The sequence below is a fragment of the Stylophora pistillata genome, chromosome 7, assembly GCF_964205215.1.
Source record: "Stylophora pistillata chromosome 7, jaStyPist1.2, whole genome shotgun sequence".
NCBI classification, from domain to species: domain Eukaryota; kingdom Metazoa; phylum Cnidaria; class Anthozoa; order Scleractinia; family Pocilloporidae; genus Stylophora; species Stylophora pistillata.
In genome coordinates this window covers 10,594,816-10,619,969 of record NC_142525.1, presented here as the reverse complement: position 1 = coordinate 10,619,969, position 25,154 = coordinate 10,594,816, and the positions used below count along the sequence as shown (strand labels likewise).

Here is a 25,154-nt window from a genome sequence, read left to right as displayed (position 1 = left end):
CGACCAATGAATTACCTCTCGTCCTGGCGATTATTGCAAAATGCTCTTGATGAGGCTCTTCCGAGGATTATTAACACATCATGACCTCAAGGCATCTTCGCTAGGCTACAAGCCAATCTTACACGCCTAAATCAAGTACGTGAATGAAAAAAATTTCCAAAAACTCAAAATGAAACACATTAAACCTCACTCAAATATTTTTTTGTTATTTGTTTTGTTTTGTTTTGTTTTTTTTTTTTTCATCTAGTCTGACAACTCTAAGTTCATTTCCAGTTGGAACGTTTATTATTAAACACTTTGTTCATATTTTCTTTGACGGGGTAAGTAGAAATAGCGTACTGAGTTACATTCTCAGTTTTGCATGCAAAACACTTCGCCGACGACACGAACTTAAGAAGAATGGCGCTCGTGGCTACGGTGTGGCTGCCGAAATATACAATTTTTTCGCCTAGGTGTGATGTTTTAAGACTAATGTTTTTTTTTCGTTAGGGGAGAACTCGTCTTGGTATCAGGGAGAATTGGAAAAGCCTGGGGCGAACTTCGGATAGAGTGAAAACTCGAGATATCCCTCCCGTATACGGTATACTATGATTTAGAAGAAGAGTCAGACGGTGTATTTAGTTCCGAAGATAATGAAAACCGGCTGGACTTTTTAACCTATAAGATCGTCGATCCCCTCCATTTTGATAACACGCATGACGAACTATATGGCAAGATAAGATGATTTTTATTTCAACAATAAACATTATCACAAGCGTTTGCGTCGGGCTTACACTTTGCAAATTTATATTACTCACATTAAGAAAAAAAATCCCACTATTCAAACACAACATTTGTATCAAAGTGAATTGTTATTAAAAACAAGGTTTAAAGCTGTCGTGCAAAATAATCGTTGGAGTATGATATATTTGTAGTCAAATTTAATACGAATTGATAAAAAGGTAAACTAAACTAGATTAAATAAAGAGTAACTAATAAGTAAAAAAGCAAAGCCGACTGTGTTTTAAAAACGGCAAACTCACTCGGGGTTTCGATTTTATAAATATCTGATAAAAATGGGTCAGGTTTGATGTTTTCTTGCCAAATTAAACCTGTCTGAGGCGTAATTTTTAATAAAGCTAGTGATAAAGTTAGTCATCGACATTAATTAAAGGAGACAAATAACAATATTTCAAGTTATTTTTAGCGCTGTGTAAGACTTCCCTAAACTTCAAGACGAGATCAAAATGTTATGTGTGACACAGAACATCACAAATGGGAAAGATAGACTAAGATGGAGCAAGTAAAACTGAAAATGAATAAGATTAAAGTAGATTATAAATGTCTCCGCGCAACTTAGTTCCTGCGGACCTCTATGATTCTTTGAGAAGTCTGAGTACACATCGTCCAGAGGTCATTCCTTGAAGGACACTTAAAAGGCGCTCAAAACTTGTGCTTAGTCCCTTGCATTTATTTAATAAAGCGAAGGCCTGGAACCACAAATGTAGGTTCTTACATGGCATAACAACCCTATACAAAAAAAAGTTTATCGATATAAATTTAGAAACTTAACTGATAGTCTTAGCACGTAACCTCACTATACCTATTATAAGCTATTGAAAATGATGTATAAAGCAAAAATAATGGGTCTTCATTTTCGCTTTAGTGTGGTACAATTTGAATAAAACAATTTGAAAAAAAAAAAACAAAATTTGATACATTAACTTGAATGTTCTGAACTACCAAAATGCTGTATGCTACAGATATTTACATTATATCAAGAGATTAGTTAACAGTTTATGCTTGATTATCTTGATTATATACATAAGAGTTTACTAAACATTTTCACTATTCTATGAATACTTTGCTACCAAATGTTAAAAAAAAAAGGCAGATACAAGTGAATATTCCCTATCAAAATGTCTTAGAAATCAAACGAAGCTACTACGAAAGTTTGCTTTCAATCGAAGGGGTTCTTCATATTTATTCATACTTTATTTTTGCTTCGGTTTCCTTATACTTCAACAAACTTTGCTTTTAATTAGTCTATCGTTTTCATTTCAAAGGAATTCCCTCAGAATATTGTAAGATAAAAACATTAAAAAATCCATCGAAAACCTCCACCGAGATTCAGCTAAGTACGAGAGAGGCCATCGTTTGCATTTACGCATTCGCAGAGCTTTAAAATATACTAATGCTTGCGAACAATCTTAGCAATGAATCTTTTAAGCTGTTTACGAAATAAAATTTGAACCCTGGAAAAAAATATCTCATACCAAGTACTATCCAAAAAAACTTGGCTTTAAAAGCTTTCAAATGAAGGTAGCAAAACAAAAAAGTTGATAAAAAATTTCAAAGGAAAAACACCGATACTGACTTTTCTTTCCGATCCTATTAAAAAAAAAACCTTTATCGAAACACGCAGAAAAACTGAAAATAAAATAACTATCTACATAAATAAATACTACAGTTTTTCACGACTTACTCTAATTTCCAGCTTGATTATTTGCAATACTGCCGTAAGGCCAGTTGTGTTTCATCGTACACACAGGTCTTCTAGGGGAGTAGAGCGTCCGAAGCACTAATCAAAAAGCTTCCGAAGGTCGCAGGTTCGATTCCTATCGTTTTTCGGAGTTCCTTTTTCTCTGCGTATACCTGTGTCATCCTCTGAATGCCATCATATTTAACTTGTTTATCAAAGCATCAATTTATCAAAGGATTATAAATTAGCTTTAAAGAGATACAACGAACCCAGGCATTGAGGATCAAGAGAACGTTGGCGTAGAAGAAAAACGAAAAACAGGTGGCAAAACCAGCAGGTTATAATGTACACATGTTGTAGGGGCTGACCGCATTGAAGACATGTTACTAGTAACATATATCTTCAGACACTTGCTCTGAACTGTAACTTAACTGCATTTAATTCTGGCTGAAACTTATGGATGCAGTAAAAACAAATAAAAATCGATTAAATCTCATTTGAATTGGTGTCAAATCTTTTTAGCGCTAAGCACTAGTAGACCCCTTGTCTCCCGCGCTTAGCGTAAAGGCCCAGTTCCTGCGCATCTCGCCCCGGCTAAGGACAGGGAATCCACGCTATATGAGTGCTTTGTTGGAGGTCTCCCTTCTTTAAAATTGACAGCTGTACTTCATCTGGGCTAAAAGGTAGGTTATGGAATTAACAACCGAGTTACTTATTTAACTAAACTGTTCACAAATAACAAGCTCTCCTTTCAAAACGAAAACTGAAGAGCACTGTACTTTCTAGGAGATAGTAGCCTTCAGCTTAGCTTGATTTGAACATATCACACAGCATTCTCTCAATGGGGACGTTATCAAGAGCCCCGCGGAAGAACAAGTCTTCTATCATCTTAGGACTGATGGAGCGTAATGATGGTAGCATCAGCAACAGCTTTCCAAATCTCACTTGCTGTTCAGGATTGTGGCCGCGGCAATATTCTCCCAACATGGCTTGGGCTTGATCTTGCAGTCTTTCAACCATGTGAGGCGCTCGGAGACCACGAAGGTCTGCAACGAAAATTTACACAGAGCAAAGTAGTTAATAACTTACTTTTGTAAATCTGCTACCGTTCTACTACAAATGCTGAAATTTCATTGGTTCCGAATTTTTTTTTCTATTTCAGGCCTTATTTCCACTACTACATAAGTAGGGTTAATTACTATGAGGATCGCTTTCATACATTTTATGAAACCGTAGTACACATATATGATTTTCATAGATTCAAATTCATTGACTCATTGGTTCTGTCAGTCGTTATCCATTCCGCGATAAACAGGAAAAAGAGCATCTTAACAGTAGGCAGTGGAAACAAAATACGAAGAGCAAAAATATAAGCCTCTCTTGCTGATGAGTCACCGTTTTGACGGAACTACTAGTACCAAGACTAAAAGGAGAAAAACTAGATTTTTCGATCTCTATTTTTATGTCAGCGATTGCCGATGGTTGTGGCTTCGCGCGCCGTTGTAAACTATCATGCGATAGAAACCTCGGATTCATAATCTAATTGTTTAATGGTATGTAAGCTAAATCGATGCCAACAAGACATTGTACGCCAGCAAGAGATTATAACCTCTTGACGCCAGGTTAGCAAATACTAATATCAAAGCGTCTACAACAGCGTAAAAGATCCGAGACACGCTTAACCGTACACTAGCTAGTTTGCATAGAGACTGAAGACAAAAATAGAAGAATGAGAGGGAGGGGAAACAAGATACTGCCCACCCACTCTTCATAAATCTTATTTTCACCCACATGAAAGGCTGAAAATATCTTCTTACCTGGCTTGAATAGCACAATGGCTTTCAAACACGCATACTCAGTAGAGTCAATCTGCAGCCGCTTGAATCTCGCCACCACATTTTGTAACAGACGAATGTCTGCCATTCCCGCCACGATTTTATCTGTGGGCGCTTTATCCACCTGCAGACCAGCTGCAGATAGAAGCGGCCCCATGTCCACTGGCAAAGAGAACTGGGCAGCGCTCAGAACGAAAAGCTCACTCCATCCTTCTTCCAGCAAGATCGCTTGATCACGGAAAGGAAGATCCAAAAATGTGGGTATATTTCTCGCCCAAGTAACTGACATGTACAGTAACTGCACGGCGGACTCATATACGGACTCCGAGGAGGGTTGGTACACGAGTGGTGACCTTTCTCTAGGGTCGTCACTCTCGTGTTTAGGGCTGGAGGTGGTAGTACTCGGAGAAGGCTGCGCAGAGTTGTCTTTTGTTTCAATCAGACTTGCTATGGAAAGAAAGTTGCGCTTCTTGGAGGAGTCTGGTGACTGGTTGTTATTCTGGCCGTGATACTGAGAGACTGGGGGCGAGAAGCGTGATAGGTCGCTCGATCTGTTCGGTTCCAGTTCTCGCTCTGGGCTGCTGTGGCGCTGTGGTCTGTCACCCTGGTTGCTTTTGGAGTAAGAGAACGGCTGTTCTGGGACAGCGTGCGTGGGAGGTTGTTCGTATGATCCACTGAGTAATGAGCACGTGGGGACAATTGGGACAGCTTGCGAGGAGCGTGGGGCCCTCTCGTGTTGGACGGCTGTAGAAAGGATGAAGGAACGAAATATTCGCCTTGAAATTCTCTCTGAGGTTTGCATGCAAACTATAAAACTGCCTTATATCTAACATAAAACTCAGAATTGCTTGTTGATAATTCAAACTTGAACAAAACCATACCGCAAAAAAACAATGTTATTAACTCAAGAAAGGGATAAGCCTTGTCTATCGGTAGAAAAATTTTAAAAAAACGTAGCTTGAGGATCCGTGACACAAAAATCTGAACCATTTGTTCCCATTTGCTACGTCGATAACGATATTATAAAATTGACGAATTAACTATGCTGGAAATTTTGGGACAGGCATGTTTCTTCCCATGTTTACAGAATTTTATCTTGAGTTTAACCTATTGGAAATTTTTTTTCCCTGACGTCTTCTGAAAATTAGTGTGTTTTCTCGGCATTTCTAATTTAAACGGACGTAAATTTTGTAAAATTTTTTAAACCAAAATCAGGTATCATTTCGTCACCTTCCTGTTATTAGGCCCTTAAACTTCTCTATCCCTAAACAACAAGAATTTCATTCAAATTATTATTTCAGCTATAGCAACTCAAAACCGCATCGCATCGCTTCTTGAAATTACTCAACCGTATTTTGCACGTCGTAACTTAGATACGGGTTTGTTCTGTAGATCAGTAATTGTTCATTTATTTTGTATCCCTGGAAAATAACATTCATGGAGAGCAATATAAATTTTGGTACAAAACTTCTTGAGCTGGAAGATATTAAACGCCTTTTTTACTATAGATATACAGCAACCTCAAAACGTCACGAAATGGGCCCGGAGAAAAAAACAAAAGGAAAAGTCAAGTCATTCTTTGTCAAATACGTACGTTAGCAAAATGCGCGTTTCAACCCGCTTATCGCCAGAGGAATGAATCATAAAAGTTGCAGTTTACTTATTAAGCTATCAAAAAAATCGTTTGAAAAAAATTGTCTGAAAAAATTCCTGAACGCAAGTTTACGACAAAATCGATGTATCTCTCATTTGGTCTTCAATCAGTCGAATTAGTCTGCTTGACTGAGATTTGTCAAAAAAATCTAAGCGCAATGACTCAGGGCTTTTCGGAAAAACGGAAGACTAAAAAAATATGATGCTCTGTAAACAGGAAGTTTATAACGTGTTTCCCTATGCCGTTAACAGTTTGGCATGAGTTGTTTCTTAATCAATATCAAGTACGATTATTAAAGTCAGAAAATATTTCTCTTCTGATCCGTCTAGAAGTATTTTTTTTCTTTAATCTCACTAACTTTCACGGCAAGAGTAGAAGATTATGTACTTGAAGCTATGTCTCTGCCGATGAAAAGCGACTTGGGAGAGGGTTTGCTATTTTGGAAATATCGCACTGACCCAAAAAGAAAACTTATATTACACTATCCATCGTTCGAAATGGATATAGATAATGGCTTGTTTTCGTAATTGAAGAGTTGCCAATGAAATTATTTCAAAGCCTAAGCAACGGATCACGTAGATATAGTATGAAGCGGCCGGCACACTAGTTATCTCTCGCACTTATGGATTAAAAAGATAAGGAAACATCTTTCATTTGGAAGAGCTCCGTTACTTTTTTCGAGCCAAAGAAACTACAGAGTCGTGCACGATCCGCGCTAATGATATGCGTCTAAGAGGGCAAATTCCAGTTTGAATACCCCGAGAAAAGACGCCTACGAAGACCTGCAGTTGTTAGCATAACTTTTGTTTGCTTCAGGTTTTTGGGTTGACGCCCGCGCGACTTGATCACGCCTGAATGTTGAGTCAAACAAGGCCTTTGTGAATTATTAAACACCGACCGATTCTAAACCAAAAACACCCCTTAGGTCGACGAAAACCGCAGTCGATAAATGTTTTGATACCTGCCTGTCGGCCACAGGCATTAATTATGAGACTGGAAAGACCAAAGCGAACTCCAAATTAAAATGGTGTTACGCCAAAGGACATGAAAAAAGGCAACAGAACTCAAACGCAATTTGATACATTTTCATTAACGCCTGTGTAGTTCTGAAGGGAAAAAGGGAAAGATCTGCAATTAAGATTGCATTAATAATAAATGGGACCCGCTCTCTATAGTTTGAACTGTTGAAATGCAGATGTTTTCTTTGGCGCAATGATCGGAGCTTCGTTCCCGAGCTGAGCGGAGAACGATTTATCTCTACTTAACTCGATCGTAGAATTATTAAGTAAATTCAGTCTTTTATAATCGCGTTTCTACATGTTTAATCCATCCAATTTTTTTTTTGTTTCATACCTAATGATGCTAAATGAGTTCCCCACGGCAGTAAAACACACAAATAAAGCCCTGTGATGAAATTGATAAATTTATCCGTGATGTCCGATTGATGCGTTTGGGTGTAAAAAAAAGCTTTATCAAGTTATCTTTTTTCTTTATGCGGAAAATTAAGTTTCTTTGGTGCATTTTTACGGAGAATTAGATAAAACGAGAATATTTTAAAAGGTTTCTTACTCAGTAAACAATTCAATTAAGCGCGGGTGAGATTTGCCGAGCACTGATCACTATTCTTGGTAATTCCTCAATATAATTCAAAATGGGTTTTCGAATACAACTGAACAGAAATCATAACTTCTAGCTAATGCTTCATTTAAAGTACTCTATAAATGAGTTTAAAAACTTTCGCAGTTTGTAAGCTCAGTTTTGCACTTAAATAAAAACTCAGTCTGCATCGCGATTGCACGCCTCAGCGATTTTACCCCAAGCACGCACAAACCCCAAAACAACTGAGTGGAATTTCCGCCGTTTTACAGAATTGATGTCTACTTTTTAGAAATGGTCAAGGACTACAGTAAGTCAAGAAATAGTGTTGAACTATGACCACTTACCATCTTTGTTCATCTTCACTTCAAAACACTTCTTTAACCTGCAGGCCTGGCATTGATTTCGTCTCGTTACATCCACAGTACAATTGCCTCTTTCCTTGCATTGATATGTTAGATTACGACGAATACTCCTCTTAAAAAAGCCTCGGCATCCGTCGCAGGTGAAAACCCCGTAATGTTTTCCAGATGATCTATCCCCACAGACCCGACACAGGATAATGGGCTTGCGATCTACGGCTAAAAGAGAGCGAATTCAGCGGCCTTAGTCAGAAGCTACCCAGCGCTAATTTGGAAAATTTCTCAATAAGAGCCGAAGTGAGCCAATCACCTTTCTAGAAACCGCGCTTCGTCTCTGCAGAACTGCTCTGCAGCTGAGAGATAAGATCTTAATGCTGAGGACAAATCTGGCTTGTTGCACTCTGAGAAGCGTTCGCGAGTTTATTCGATCAACCAGTGGCCATGCGAAATCAGTGCGAATAAAACACTGCGTCGTAATCGCGAACACATCGAGCAGCCCTGACAACAAAAGGCGTCGGAAAGTTTTGCAGACTATTTTCGTTTTTTCTTACTAGCATCAAAGGAAATTCGTTGGCTTGAAATACGAGTCTTGTCCTATTAAACAACACCCTTCTCGCACCGTTCGTTGATGTTTCGAGCAGGCGAGAATCAAAACAAGAATGTGATGCCAGCATGCAACACGCCTTAACGCTCATCATCACAAAACTAGACACATTTCTCCGCACTTTGCTTCCGATATACTTAAAAAGAAATTAGCTAAAATTATAACAGACAGGGGATGGTCATGGTAAAAAAAAATTCTAAGATCGTTCACCGACTTCACGTGCTAAGTACCGGCGTGGAAAGGCAAGTCAAAAAAGTCATTTAAATTGTTCCATTTTCACATACCTTGCATCGCCTGTTGTGTTTCCAAGGACAGCTGAAGCGAAGAATGTTCCATAAACGGTCCTTTGGTTTTGTTTAAGAGACAACACCTTGCTTTTAATTTACTAGGCAAGCAGCTGAGGTGTTTAAGCGATTTCCCCGGGCAAACGGACAAGTTAAGTGAAATTTATCCACGGGAATGAAAATGAACAGGTGTAGGCGTCCAGCTACACGCTGATTGGTCGCTGCGTGATTATTGCGACATTTCGACACCTCCCATTGGTTGCTCTTGGCTAGGAAGAGGTTTGTCGTTTGCCTTCACAAGAGAGGTAGCGATTGCCTTGTGTGGGAAGAGACATGAAAGCGACAAACTGTGTATCTGTTTACATGCTAATTGGATTACTTATCAATACTTTAGGAAGTTGCGGTATTGAGTGTAGCGACGTATCGTGCAGTAGTGTGGTCAAAGATAAACGTCGGATTTAAAGCTCGAAATCACACCGTTCCCTAGCTTGAAGCGTTGTGTGCGAAAAAGCACATCAAGGATTAGAAACCACAAAGCCAAAGAGCTTGAAATCTATTTATCGTGACAGATTGCATAAGATTTAATGAGACCTTTTCGAGATTAATCATTTTCGCAAAGGCTTCGTTTAAACATTGCACTGACAAAAGACAAAAGCGAAGGAACGAGATAGCTTTGTTTCTACAAAAGATTCGAAGACAATTTAAAACCGGTGGAATTTCCATTATAATTCTTTTACCGGCACGTGCATGCAGCGAATACGAATTCTAAGTATTTTCCACCTGGTGGTGAAGGCACAGCGCATGCCCGGCTTTTCGATATTACCGTCGATTGCGAGAACAAAGTTGTTAAAAATTTATCCAAGTTTTTGGCAGGTAAAGAGCTTTAATCAGCGAAGATATAAAATTGACCACGGTGAAAAAAGATTAAACACAGTCACTTGTCAGTACGGTCTCTCTGAAGTTTTAACACACACAGTTACCATGGCGAAAAGCCCAATTTTGTCGGTTGTGAAGCATTTGTAGTGAAAGTTCCTTCAAAGAAAATATTATTATTTATGCAAAAATTGCCTTGTCGTGTAAACAGCAGAAGTGCGGTCATGTTTCCTAGTGGTCTGTCAAAGATGCTTTGACAGGAAATTTTGACCTAATTAAAATTTTCTCCAAAGGCTGCAGATGTAAGGCTACCGACCCACCACGACCAAAAGCTGAGTAGTTTATTTGCCTAACCTGCCCAAACGATCTTGTAACCGATGAAGCCATTAAAAGGCTACAGATGGACATCAACAATCTTGATAGTTTTGTTAATAAGGCTCTTGATGTTTTCACGTCTTTGGAAATCTCTGACAAAACCGCCAGAATTAATTTGATGCATAAAATGAAAGCAAGTTACCGCTAACTTATGAAAGTGAAATTTCACCGACAGAAAATTGTTTTAATTAAGATAAAAATACTTACATCGGTTCTCGCTCTCCTATAAGAAAATAATATTCTGTTTAAATGAACAATTTCTTTTTCACTTTATTGTCGATTTCCTTTGACAATCTGTGTTATCGAAACTGTTATTTGAAACGGATCGTACATATCAATTTTTGAAAATCTATTACCAACACGTTTTTACTACAGTCATTTCTCTGAAGAAAGTGGACCAACTTAACGCAAATTTCTCTGATCTATAAAGTTATCCTCCTGTTTTGGCGACCAGTTTGCAACTAGATGGTACAAAAATTGTTACAAAGGAGAGAAGATTTCCCCTAACAAAATCGACCCAGTGAAAACTTGGTTGAAATCTTATACGGCTGTTAGTTTTCAATGGCTGTGACCTTTCAACGTGTTCCCACAAAGGCATAGACGCGTTGGTTTATCGAAGGGAATCATTTAATGATAAACATATCAAACCGCCAGCGACCAGACGATGAGATCCTATCAAGACAATACAGGGCGGTGTATGTGGACAAAGAGACGGCCAAAAGAGCAGAACCCAATTTGTTTTCATTTCTGTTGCTTATGAAAATATGTAACGAATGCAAATTAATCATTTTAAACACGTTTGCAAGTTACGAGAAAGTATGATTTAAGTTCGCTCTTTTAAAAACCTGCTATCAGTTGGTAGATGTTCTCAATAAAAGAAATTAACTCCATGTAATTTGAAGAACAATCCTGCAAGCTTAGCTTCAAAAGAGATCCATGAAATGAAAACATAGAATAATGGATTGGAGAGGGTACAATCTTTTTGCGAGCTTCCTGCACGATAAAGTCGCCATGTCAGTTTTATAATTTACTTTAAATAGTTGTCTTTTTTTTCTACCATTGAAACGTAGTTCCTGCCACACTTTATTTACATAGGCAGGTTTATAGTAGTTTATAATTCCCACGATGAAAAATTTTGAAAACTTTAATTGTACCGTTATTGCAGTCCAAATTGAAAATTTAGAGTCGTATTGATTCATCAAATTGTAGGTGCTAGGAAAAGAGTGAAATGTTTTGAACCTCTGCGAGTATACATTATTGTAACTTTTTCTTCCTCTCTTGTTGCTGAAGATTGTGGGTATTGAAAGGCCGTGGGACTGAGAAATACCAAATTTTTTTTTCAGCAAGATAAGGCAATCATTTATTTACAAAGGTTTTGAAGAGTTCACTAGGATCGAATGAGATGATTAAGGGAAGTCTTCCCTTTCTACAATGACGAGAGGGAAATAAGAAAAACTTTGCGAAAACTTAATTTTCCAATACCCCCTGGAGGCAAGAAGCTTGCTTTGGTATCGAACAGTCAACTTGATGTTGCCTGTTTAGCAACAGAAACCTAGTGGATTGGATTGTTAATTCGCCTCCCTTGCTGCTACACACTTCCTTGTAAATAGGTAATGGGAATTTGGTGTTAGAGCAGGATAACAACTTCTACTTGATAAGTTTGAGTGTTCTCATTACTTGCTTGCTGGATGACGTAGGGATATTATGGGGAGAGATTATTTCTTAATCACCTCTGAGCGGTGTGTTGAAAAGAAATACCTTGCGTAAGTGAAAGTCAACTGAGAAATCTTATCTACTCAAAGCCGTCGGCCGTTGACCGTCCGCCGTCCGCTGTCCATTCCCTGAAATTTGTTCACATGCCGTCTATCTTTGATTGATTGATTTATCCATGCATTTCTTTATGGCTTCATCTTTTTTGTTTCTTTCTTCTGGCTTGCGCACCCGAGAAGGTAGATTGTTCAAAATAGAAGTTATAAAACCATTAAATGAAGACAATATATATTTAAAAAAATAGTTATAAAAAATAAATCAATAGAAAATTAAATATTTTACAAAATCTAACGATAATAAATCCTGAATTAAGTTCAAATTACTAAAACGATTTCAAATATTTGATACCTTAATTTGGTCAATTTAGGCCACGCCAAAATACTCATTGACCAATAATAAGTAAGAGCCGAGCAAAAGCAGAATTGAGATTTCAGGGAGTTTGTGAACCTGTCTGAAAATAGAGAATAAATGAACAGGTCATGGTTTCCTCAACAGGTGCCCCACCTGCTAATCAAATATGACCCGTACTTGCACTTATCATTTAGTTTTACCTATCGTGGTCAGACCACAGATCAAAGGACAAAACGTCCTCGTGGAATTGATTTCTCCATAGGAGACCTTGGTAGACTGTTTGGAAGATACTCCAGGCGGCGGGGAAAGAAATCGGAGAGGGCTTGGGTCGAAACACAAACCTTACCTCGTCCAATCTCTAATACTACCTCAGGAAACCTAAAGGAAAAGGTCATGGGAACGAGGTTGTTTCTAATCTCACCTAAAGCTTCAACGGACGAGGGGATACTGAATTCGATCACATTTCGATCAAATAAATATGAGTTACTGACCATTAAAAGAAATTTTTTATAGCAAAGATATTTCGCTTTAATGAAAATCAAGAAAGACTTTTGTATTTGAAGAGCAAGGAAAGAAAGCCAACTGTCTTCTCGCACAATAAACCGAAGTGGGTCGTTTAATTTTTTCTTTGAATTCAATGTCTTCTTCCGCTGTTTGCGACTTCGTTGCCGACATTTTCCAAAAGCTACGAGCTTTGTAAGTCCCCTCCACTAACTTTTTTTCTTGCACGGGATCAAAGCGGTCAATCCCGAGCGGGCAATGCAAAATGGGCCCATCTTGCCCGCTCGGGTAGCCAATCAAAACACAAGATTCGCATCATCTTGCCCGTGAGCGCTGCCAGCTATATGATAAGGAGGAAACACATAACGTTGTCCCATCGCTGCGGACAGTTGCTCGTGCCAACATGGCTGCAAACGACACATTTACAAAAACACAAATTTCTCCTCAACAGAAGACAGGTCAGTGTTTTTCTGCCCTCAACTTCTAAACTTCATCTGGGATTTAAACAACACAACTTTCCCCTGGATATTAGTGGCTATAATATTAATTGACTCTCCTTTTACCGTTCTCTTGATTGTTGCATTTAAGAAAAGAAGAGAATTGAGAAAACGCTCGAATATTTGGCTACGCAGCATGGCTGTCACAGATCTCCTGACTGGAGCTATAACTAAGCCTGTATCTGCCATTCTCGATGTGTTGGTAATCAGGCAGGTTCCATTTGAGTACATCTGTACATTAGATTCCCTGATAAACAAACCAATGATCTTTTTACTGTCCATATCATCGTTGTACCATTTAACTGCCATTGCTTGGGAGCGGTACACGGCCATAAAAAGCTGGATAAAATACAGGAACAGAGTTACAGAAAGGCGCCTTAAGAGACTTGCGATAGCTGTTTGGCTTTTCGCAGTTACCACACAAGGTCCAACAGTTCTACTAGTAGAGGCTGGTGTGGATCGCAAATTCCTTACAATGTGGTTAGCAGGAGAAAGTGTTGCGGTAATCAGCTGCCTGGCCTTCACTGCCTTTTTCTATCTCATGATTTTCCTCGAAGTGCGGAAACGCGACCGAAATCAAATCAACAAAGTCGCCTTTTCAGCCGAAAACAGCCTCGAATGTAAGGTGGTCAAAACAACAGCTATGGTAACCGTAGCAATAGTACTGTCGTTCTTTTTATCCGTCAGTATTACCATTTTGGGAATGATTTTCCCAGTAATTCGTGTATACTCTGCTCACCGCTTAGCAGAAACATTGGCACAGTTTAATTCTTTGGAAAGTCCTTTGCTATACTCGTACAGAGACCAACGTTTTTGAAGCGTTATCCAAGACCTCCTAGGCATGAAGAATTCACCATCGCGAGTCCAACAACGACTTAATGGCCATAGAAATTTAGGAAGACGAGAATCCGTAGGATTGGTAAATCTGGCAGCACACAAACAGGGAACCCTTGCTCTGCTCTCCAAAACATCAGCTTCGGTTGAGCTTGCCGCAGTTAACGTTGATAGAAATCCAAAAATACCACTGGAAAGATCCTTGTCCGATCCTACGCCTGCTAGATGTTACAAAACTTCCACCGCTGGTAAATTAAACTCATATCAGCCCGTGGCCATCCCTGTTCCAATCGCTGTGATTCACAATAAAAGGTCTAAGTCCCGTACATCGAGAAAAAATCAAAGCCGGAAAGTTCACGCTGTCACGTCAATTGCGCAAACTAGTTTGACATGGACCGAAGGAAAAGCGAACTGTAGCGGTGTATCGAGGTCCAAATCCTGGGATGAAAGAGCCGAAGGAAACATCTCCAGCCGTTGGCAAAATAATCAATCAAAGGGAAAGCAAGAAGACCGAAAACAGAGACATCAAACGTCATCTATTCGAATGAAAACTTAGCTCAACTCAAGGTCTCGAAGAAAGCGGATACCAATTCCTCAGAATGTCCTTTTTGAAACTCCAGGCTATTTATACTTCAGTACCAAGAGACATCACCTTCATGGAAAAACCCTACAGTTCAAAATGGCCATAACAGAACTCGAACAATTAGCGATTTCGGATGCCTTTTTGGAGCTGCCAAGGTTTTATTCAAGTTTTTTTTCGGTATTTTGTTTTTATTATGTTGGTTTGTTTCGGTGGATCTTCTTGAAATGTGGCTGCAATAAACATTAGATGTCTTTTTTATAAATGTTTAAATTTCTGCTTAAGTGGAAAGGGTAGGTTGGAACTATAAGTGCAATAATATTCTAAAGAATACACTCGCTTCGATTGCACAATTTTCTTCGGTTAGAAAAGAATACGATTTTATAGCCGAGAGCGACTCTAGCTTGTTGAGTGCTTAGCAAACCCCCCAAGTGCATCCATAACTCAATAGTGTACGCTGTGGTGTTTACCACTTGTTTTATAACATAACATTGATACATTGTAGCTAAAGAGTTCCCTTTTATTTAACAAATCTTACCTGACCAGAAAAAACGATCGCGCGCGGAAAAATAGTCTTTGCATTTGCTCACGTCAGCAGCGTACACCCATGGGCAAATGGTGGACGCTAAATTGACCAATCAGAGCGCGCGCTTTACTTTGGTTATGTTATAATTTAATATGGAAAGGATTGGGAGATACTGAAGATTAAAGCTAAAATTGTCATTTTGATGGCTAAGATGCTGTAGAAAACTACTCCCATCTTTGTTTTTGCTTTCATATTTTAAGTTGTTTTGAACTTTATATATCTCCTGGAACCAGACTGAAAGATGAGTTCGAAAGAACTCTGTAAGGCTACATTGCATTATAAACTAAACGAACAATCTATTAATGAATCGAATTAATTTTACACCTCCAATTCTTAGAAATACCGCAGACAAAAATGTCACCAAACGAACTTTTTCGTTCATTAGCGTGGGAAGGTTCTGTGAACTTACTCCAGTATCACTCTTGTATAAAAACTGACAATGTCGTTAAAAAATCTTAAGAAAGTTTCAAATATTAATTTAAAGTTAGAGTTCATGTTTAGTTTTTAATTGGTTCAACCAAATGCAATGGAAATCAGTGGAAATAATTTTCAACCTGAAAAAAAGAAATTACTTATGTACCATTATGGTCCAAGGATTAGTTGCTCCATTACAGTAAAAATGTCGAAGACAAAAGCTTTGGAAAACGTCCTTTTTTTTAACATTCTCAGTTTTGCTTTATTTCACTTGTTCATGTAAACCGATACACTCCTTTCGAAGCGGAGGACAGCGCTAACGAGGAAAGGAATCAAACCAGATGAGGAATTTTCCCCTTATGACTACAAGGTCAAGGGGTTGAAACGAAAAAAAAGCGACAATTTTCTGAAAACGCCGTTGTCAAGATGCATAGAATCTCCGCCTTGAGTTCGTTGTAATTGCATTTGAAATGTAAAATCGTCAGGCACCGCACCGCCACTAGAGGTCTTTATGAGCCAAACGCCTAACCGACACGAACACCGCACTGCCGAATAAAACATGCAAAAGGGCGCTGCAGATAGAACATTTCGTTCGCGAATGAAACAAATGGAGTTTAACCCACAGCTTCGAGGAATTTTATAGGACTTAAATATTTAACTTTCAAATAGATCTTAGAGGCAATCGTATTTGTTTCCGCTTGTAACGTTTTCTTCGACTCTCTAGTGATCGTTGCATGTTTCGAAGAAAAGAAAAGAACTACAAAAACTCCCGAACAAATTTATGCCGCATGGCTATCGCTGAGCTCCTGACAAAAACTGTAGTTTTTGTAAAATTATGCCACTGTCTTCCACTATCAATTTATTAATACCGGTGTTGTCGAAAACCAAGACCGCTTGAGTGATAAAGATTTCTTAAATTTACAAAATGTCCGAGGGTACGAAACGAGTACATACCAAACGAACAACGCTTCATTTCTTTGTTAGAAACGAACAACGCTTTTAGAGTTGTCACTCGAACATATTCCTAATCTGATCATTCTCTCCATGGCGTTGTCGGAAACGATCAGCGCTTTAGTGATTAAAATTTCTAAACTTCATTGCCTAGTCTGATCTTTTAAGTAATTGTTTCGTCGGGCGACACGACTCTTGATTTCGGGCGACATGACTTAAAGTATGGGGCGACTTGACTCCGGTTTGCGCAATATGAATTCGGGTGAGATGACTTTCGGGCGACTAGAACAGTTACCAATGATAGTAAGCTACTTCAGAGCAAATGAATAAAGGCTGAAAGTTTCTAAAGAAACTGTGGTGCTGCGTCGGTGGGGGTAACAAGGTAATTTGGTTATATGAACTAAGTTGAAATTGTAAATTGGCCCCCCGTAACGAATACAATTTGTTCGATGTGGTGGCCAAATTACAATTCAACTTAGTTGATATAACCAAATTACTTCAGAGCAAGGTAATTTCCTTTTCTCAAGTATCTTACAAACCTTCAGACATATCACTATGTATTTGACTCACTTGTTGGCCATTTCAGCAGCTACTCTAATTTCTTTAAATTCTCCAGCCATTCTAGCCACACCTAGGCAGGCTATGATCAGCCCTATGATACACTGGATGCACACCTACAAAAAATTAATTACATAACCAAAATTTAACAAGAGGCCCCGGTGATTCAAAGACTGGATAGCATTAACAACTGCTGTGGGTACATATATAATATAATAATAATAATAATAATAATATACGTTAATTGAAGCTCCCCCTTAGGGGCTTTTCAGCCACAATGTAGACTAAGCGCTTAAAAATCCCCATTGGCAGGAGGCAGACCAGTGGGCTCTTTACAGAGCGCAGCCGAGGAGTTGAATTAGGGGCAACCGAGAACAAATCCAGTGAGTGGCAGGGTGGAGGAATTGAACTCGGGACACCAGATTACAAGTCCAGCACCCTAACCACTCGGCCACGCCGCCTCCTATTATGTACATGTACATAATGATGTACATGTACATATATGTATGTATAATATGAATTTGAATATACGAAAATTATATATGTGTACTGCAACTTCATGAAATAAGCGAAAGCGATCCTCGCAGTAATAAACCCTACTTATGTAGTAGTGGAAATAAGGCCTGAAAATAATTTCAGGACCATACAGGATTTGAGACTATGACCTCTGCAATACGGGTGCAGTGCTCTACCAACTGAGCTAACAAGCCAACTGGGAGCTGGTCATTATGTTGGCCAAGGAAGTAAAAAACACTCGGCAGAAAAATTCATTTTCCAGTGCCACTGGAGGCAAGAGGCTTGCTTTGGTATCGAAGAGTTAACTTGATGATATCTGTTCAACAATAGAAACCTAGAGGATTCGATTGTTAATTCTCCTTCCTTGTTGCTAAACACTTCCTTGTAAATAGGTAACGGGAATTTGGTGTTAGAGCAGGACAACACCTTCTACCTGATAATTTTGAGTATTCTCATTACTTGTTTGCTGGCTGATGTACAAATATTATGGGGAGAAGTTACATCTTAATCACCTCCGAGAGGGTTAAAAAGGAATACCTTGCGTAACTGACAGTCAACTGAAAAATCTTATCTACTCTAAGCCGTACGCCGTTCGCCGTCCACCGTACGCTGTCGATTTCATGAGATTTGTTCAGATGCCATCGATCTTTAATTAATTAATCAATTTATTTATTCATCGATGCATTTATTTATAGCTTTAACATTTTTGTTTCTTTCTTCTGGCTTGCGCAGCTGAGATGGCAAATTGTTCAAAATAGAAGTTATAAAACCATTAAATGAAGACGCTATATATTTAAAAAGGTAATGATAAAAAATAAATACATAGAAAATTAAATATTTTACAAAATCTAACGATAATAAATTCTGAGTTACGTTTAAATTACTAAAATGATTCAAAATACTTTGGTCAATTTAGGCCACGCCAAAAATACTCATTGACCAATAATAAGAGCCAAGCAAAAGCATAATTGAGATTTAAGAGTGTGAACGTGTCTTAAAATGTAGAATAAATGAACTGCTAATGGTTTCATTAACAGGTGCCCCACCTGCAAGTCAAACATGACCCGTATTTGCATTTATCATTTAGTTTTACCCATCATGGTTTGACCATAGATCAAAAGACAAAACGTCCTTGTGGAAATGATTTCTCCGCAGGAGGCCTAGGTAGACTGTTTGGAAGATACTCCAAGCGGCAGGGAAAGAAATCGGAGAGGGCTTGGGTCGAAACACAAAGCTTACCTCGTCCAGTCTCTGATCCAACCTTGGGAACCTAAAGGAAAAGGCCCTGGGAACGAGGTTGTCTCTAATCTTACCTAAACCTAAAGCTTCAAGGAATGAGGGAATACTGAATTCGACAAAAAAAAACAAAACAAATTAAACAGCTGTGTTTACAATGAAGTGTCAAGATCAGAGTGTCTTTTACAAGGGGCTCAGAAATGTGTTTTAGTTTTATCGTATTGGTTCAAGTATCCGCTTTTAGAAAGGTCATTTAAGGAAAATAAGATTTCTTGTTTCGCATTGATTGCAAGCTCATAGTCAAGGCCGGGCTGTTGACAGATTTTGAAATACGGTTTATTAGCAATGAATTTCAAAATAAACTAAACTGATCATGAAACCTATCACATAACATATAAATATATAAATACATACATCAACGAAGCGCGAAGCATGAAGTACTCATGGAGTCAGACAAGCTCATAGCGCTACAATTAAGTATAACGAGTATGTTCTTGTACGTTGAAATACACGACATAGATTGGACAGAAAATGATGTTCGCTGAGTGTAGAGTACTCAAACTTCGATCAAATAAATATGCGTTCTCGAACAAGCGTAACTTCAAGTTAGCTGGATATTGGCCGAGTTCTTCTTTTTGCGTTTTAAGGACCGAGACGAGGTCGGGGTCCATTGAAAAGCAAAAAAAAAAAAAAGAAAAAAAAAAAAAAAGGAACCAGGCTAATATTCAGCTATCTTGACCGAGTAAGCTACCTTAGTTAATAAGATAATTCTTATATAGCAAAATTACTTCGCTTTAATAAGAATCAAGAATGACATTTATATTTGAAGAGCCGGGAAAGAAAGCCAACTTTGTTTCTGGCACAATAAACCCAAGAAGGTCGTTTTATTTTTTCTTTGTTTTTACTGTCTTCTTCCGCTGTTTGTAACTCCGTTGCCGACATTTTCCAAAAGTTACGAGCTTTTAAGTCCGCTGCACGCACTTTTTTTCCTGCACGGGATCAAAGCGGGCAAGATAGGCCCATCTTGCCCGCTCGGGTAGCCAATCAAAACACAAGCTTCGCATCATCTTGCCCGCGGGTGCTGCCAGCTAGATAAGAAGGAGGAAACACATAACGTTGTTCCATCGTTGCGGACAGTTGCTCATGTCAACATGGCTACAAACGACGCATTTACAAACACAGATCTCTCCTCCACAGAAGTCAGGTCACTGTTTTTCTGCCCTCAATTTCCAGAACTCATCTGGGATTTAAACAACACAACTTTTCCTTAGATATTAGAGGTCATAGTATTCATTACCTCTCTTTTTACTGTTCTCTTCAACTCCTTGGTGATTGTTGCTTTGAAGAAAAGAAGAGAACTGAGAAAACGCTCGAATATTTTGTTATACAGCATGGCGGTTACTGATCTACTAACAGGAGCTATAACTATGGCACTATCTGCCAAAATCGATGCATTGATTATCCGCCAGGTTCCATTTGAGCACATCTGTCAATTAGATTCCTCGGTAAACAAACCAATGATCTTTTTGCTGTCCATATCATCGTTATACCATTTAACTGCCATTGCCTGGGAGCGATACACGCAATAAAGAGCTGGATAAAATACAGGAACAGAGTTACAGAAAGGCGCCTTAAGAGACTTGCGATAGCTGTTCTGCTGTCCGCAGTTATCACACAAGGTCCATCACTTCTACTAGTAGAAGCTGATGTTGACCGCAAATTCCGTACGATGGGGTTAACAGTATTAAGTGTTGTGGTGATCAGCTGTTTGGCCCCCATTGCCTTTTTCTACCTCATGATTTTCCTCGAGGCGCGGAAACGCGACCGAAATCAAATCATCAAAGTCGCCTTTTCAGTCAAAACCAGACTCGAATGTAAGGTGGCCAAAACAACAGCTATGGTAACCGTAGCAATAGTACTGTCGTTCTTTTTATCCGTCAGTATTACCATTTTGGGAATGATTTTCCCAGTAATTCGTGTATACTCTACTCACCGCGTAACAGAAGCATTGGTGCAGTTTAATTCTTTGGCAAGTCCTTTGCTATACTCGTACAGAGACCAATGTTTTCGAAACGCTATCCAAGAGCTCCTAGGTTTGAAGAAATCACCACCGCGAGTCCAACAACGACTTAACAGCCATAGAAATTTAGAAAGACGAGAATCTGTAGGACTGGTAAATATGGCAGCACACAGACAGGGCACCCTTGCTCTGCTCTCCAAAAGATGAGCTTCGGTTGAGCTTGCCGCAGTTAACATTGGTAGAAATCCAAAAATGTTACTGGAAAGATCCTTGTCCAATCCTACGCCTGCTAGATGTTACAAAACTTCCACCGCTGGTAAATTAAACTCACATCAGCCCGTGGCCAACCTTGTTACAAACGCTGTGATTCACAATAAAAGGCCTAAGTCCCGTGCAACGAGAAAAAATCAAAGCCGGAAAATTCACGCTGTCCCATCAATTGCGCAAACTAGTTTGACATGGACCGATAGATAAGCGAACCCTAGCCGTGTATCGAGGTCCAAATCCTGGGATGAAAGAGCCGAAGGAAACATTTCCAAACGTTAGCAAAATAGTCAATGAAAGGGAACAACAAGAAGACCGAAAACAGAGGCATCAAACGTCATCTATTCGAATGAAAACTCAGCTCAACTCAAGGTCTCGAAGAAAGCGGATACCAATTCCTCAGAATGTCCTTTTTGAAACTCCAGCCGAGACATCGCCATCTTGGATAAAAATCCTAAAGTTTACAATGGCCATAAGAGAACTAAAGCAATTAGCGGTTTCGGATGCATTTTTGAAGCTGCCAGGGTTTTATTCAAGTTTTTTTTTTTTTCGGTATTTTGTTCTTATGTTGGTTTGTCCTGGTAGATCGTCTTGAAATACTGCTGCGATATAAATTAGATGTTTTTATAAATGCTGCCTTTTCAGAAAATTTGAAGAAACTTTTAATTTCCGCATGGAAAGAGGTTGGAACTATAAATACGGTAATATTCTTGAAAATATACTCGCTTCGATTGCACAATTTTCCTTAGTTAGAAAAGAACATGATTTCATAAAAAATTGACTAGAGAGGATTTACGAGCAAATCAATTGTTAAGTAAGCGGTGCTGTTACAAATACAGAGCTAAAAATAAATGCAACTGGTTGATGAAAGCTTGATCTTTATGATTTCCAAGATCAAAGTCTTTACTTAAGTTTGATTTCATGCTTAGATTTAGTTGATATAAAGATTAATTTCCTGAATATGGAGGTACAATGAACGTAGCAGTGAGGATTCCGATAAAGTTCTCAATGAAACCGCCTTGATTAATTTTGTATCCTGAAGGATATTAGAAGCGAAATAAAAGAACAAACAGAAAACTCGTGTAGTCCACAGTAGACATTAACTCAACTGTATTCTTCAGGTATTGCATCATCTTACATCACGTGACCTACAAATACTACAATTAACAGTTTAAAATGGAAAGGATTGAGAAATACTGAGGATGAAAGCTAAATGCTATAATGTTAATGCTATAGAAATTACTCTTATGTTCGTTTCTGCTTTCATATTTTAAGTTGCTTTGAACTTTATATATTGCCTGGAACCAGAGTGAAAGTGTTCACTCCAAAGAACTCTGTAAAGTCACATTGAATTATTAAATCAAATTAACGATTTACTGATGAACTGGACTAATTTACTCCTCCGATTCTTAGAAATACAGCAGACAGAAACTTCAGCAAACGAACTTTTCCGTTTAATAGCGTGGGAAGGTTTCCTGAACTGACTCGAATGACTCTTCTATTAAAAAAAAAAAATGTCGTTTTGAAACCTCAAGAAAGTTTCAAATTTAAAGTTAGAGTTCATTTTTAGTTTTTGATTCGTTCAACCGTATACAATGGAAATCACTGGAAATAGTTTTCAACCTGCAAAAAAAGAAATTGCTTATGTACCATTATGGTCCAAGGGTTAGTTGAACCATTATAGTAAAAATGTCGAAGACAAAAGCTTTGGAAAACGTACCTTTTTTGAACATTTTCATTTTGTTTCACCTGTTCATGTAAACCGATACACTCCTTTTGAAGCGGAGGACATTGCTAATGAGGTCAGGAATCAAACCAGATGAGTAGTTTTCCCTTTATGACTACAACGTCAAGGCGTTGAAACGGAAAACAAAAGCGACAGTTTTCTGAAAACGCCGTTGTCAAAATGCTTAGCATCTCCGCCTTGAATTCGTTGTAATTGCATTTGAAATGCAAAATCGTCAGGCACCACACCGCCGATTAAAATAGTTTAATAAGTCAAACGCCTAACCGACACGAACACCGCACTGCCGAAGAAAAAAATCGAAAGAGCGAGGCAAATGGAACATTTCGTTCGCGGATGAAACAAGACTGTCAGTAATTGCTCGATCTCTGAAATGAAATTTTACCCACAACTTCCAGGAATTTTATAGTGCTTAGAGATTCAACTTTCAAATAGATCTTAGAGGCCATCGTATTTATTGTTTCCGCTTCTATCGTTCTCTACAACTCCTTACTGATCGTTGCTTGCTTTGAAGAAAAGAGAACTACAAAAATTCTCGAAATTTATGCCGCATGGCTGTCGCTATGCTCCTGACTAGAGCTACAGTTTTTGTATAACTATACCACTGTCTGCCACTGTAAATGTATTAATACTAGTTTTGTCGGAAACCAACACCACTTGAGCAATAAATTTCTCAAATTTACAAAAGGTCTGAGGGTATGAAACGAGTACATACCAAACGAACAACGCTTCATTTTTTTTGTTAGAAACGAACAAAGCTTTTACAGTCGTCACTAGAACATATTTCTGATCTGATCACTACCTCGATGGCGTTGTCGGGAACGAACAGCGCTTTATAGATAAAAATATCTAAATTTTATTTCCCAGTCTGATCTTTTGAGTAAATGTTTCTTCGGGCGACAGGACTCTTGATTTCAGGCGACACGACTTTAAGTATGGAGCGACATGAATTCGGGCGAGATGACTTTCAGGCGACTTGAACAGTTACCAAATAATAGTAAGCTACATGAAGGCCTTATTTGTGCATACCTGCTGCACTAGGTACGTCTAATTAGTACAAGTAAGTAAAGGCTGATAGTTGCGAAAGAAACTGTTTGGGGCTGCGTCGGTGGGAGTAACGAAATAATTTGGATATATCAACAAAGTTGAAATGGTAAATTGGCCACCGTAATGATTACAAAAGCTTACGTTTCGAGCGTTAGCCCTTCGTCGGAGCGAATAGAGGAATTGTGGGTTGTGTGTGCTTTTAAAGGCAGAAAATGGAGCTACGTTATTGGTGGGTGCATGGCAACGAGAAAAACACGAATAAATTAGTGGAATGAAAAGCGTTCATTGATCCCAGTGGGATTTAGACTGCCGGTTTGAAAGATGAAAATCCCACTGGGATCAATGAACACTTTTCATTCCACTAATTTATTCATGTTTTTCTCGTTGCCATGCACTCACCAATAACGTAGCTCCATTTTCTGCCTTTAAAAGCACACACAACCCACAATTCCTCTATTCGCTCCGACGAAGGGCTAACGCTCGAAACGTCAGCTTTTGTAATCATTACGGTGGCCAATTTACCATTTCAACTTTGTTGATCTATCCAAATTATTTAGTACAAGTAAGTCTTTCCTAAGAACATATTAAGCAATTCATGAAAGGGTAAATACTGTTGACAAATACAAATTTGTAGTTTTAACATAATAAAATATTCTGGCATCATTCTGTTGCTTTGTATAAGAGTCCGCTAGTCTGTTGGCAGCATCCGAGGAAAAGTCATGAGCCAATAATTGCTAGTCAAGCCACCATCTTCGAATCCTAGTAGCTTCTTTAAGTTCAGAGAGTCTGTATAATTCACGACAAAGATACTTCATGGTTCTATAAAGGTACAGGATCACACGACGGATAAGATACTTCATTTCCTAAAAATAAGTTCTTTCCTCTATGACTGTAGGTGTAAAATGAAGGCCGGTTGCCAAATGATTCCCAGCTCCTGGAAAGAAGGTAAAATCCCAGAGAATGGTATTCAACTCTTAAATTACATTAATGAAAAGCAGAGCGATCTTCACAGCAATGAACATTAATTGAGCAGTAGTGAAAATATGGCCTTAAAAAATCAGGCCTCTACAGGATTTGAACCCATGACCTCTGCAATACCGATGGATTGCTCTAACAACAGAGCTAACAAGCCAACTGGGAGCTGGTCGTTACAATGGTTGATTTTTTTTTGTTTATTTGTTTTTTGTTTTGTTTTTTTTTTTTTTCAGGTCATATTTTTACTAATGCTCAAGTAGTATTTA

General features: G+C 38.6%; 2 protein-coding genes across 2 annotated transcripts in view; both read right to left on the bottom strand.

Annotated features, from left to right (window-relative positions):
* Window positions 1-711: 711 nt before the first annotated feature.
* LOC111338855 (nuclear receptor subfamily 2 group E member 1) lies at window positions 712-9,270 on the bottom strand. The gene is made up of 4 exons (XM_022945397.2): window positions 8,797-9,270; window positions 7,894-8,127; window positions 4,279-5,040; window positions 712-3,507 (listed from the first exon to the last, which is right to left on the bottom strand). The coding sequence occupies exons 1-4, from the start codon at window positions 8,846-8,848 to the stop codon at window positions 3,266-3,268; spliced, it is 1,290 nt and encodes a 429-aa protein (XP_022801132.1). The 5' UTR covers window positions 8,849-9,270; the 3' UTR covers window positions 712-3,265.
* A 12,945-nt stretch (window positions 9,271-22,215) lies between these two features.
* The window catches only part of LOC111338850 (ER membrane protein complex subunit 5), a 7,132-nt gene continuing 4,193 nt past the window's right edge, over window positions 22,216-25,154 (bottom strand). Inside the window, exon 4 of the mRNA XM_022945392.2 lies at window positions 22,216-24,847. Within this exon, the coding sequence (XP_022801127.2) occupies window positions 24,733-24,847 (115 nt within the window). The 3' untranslated portion in view covers window positions 22,216-24,732. The remainder of the gene's footprint in view (window positions 24,848-25,154) is intronic.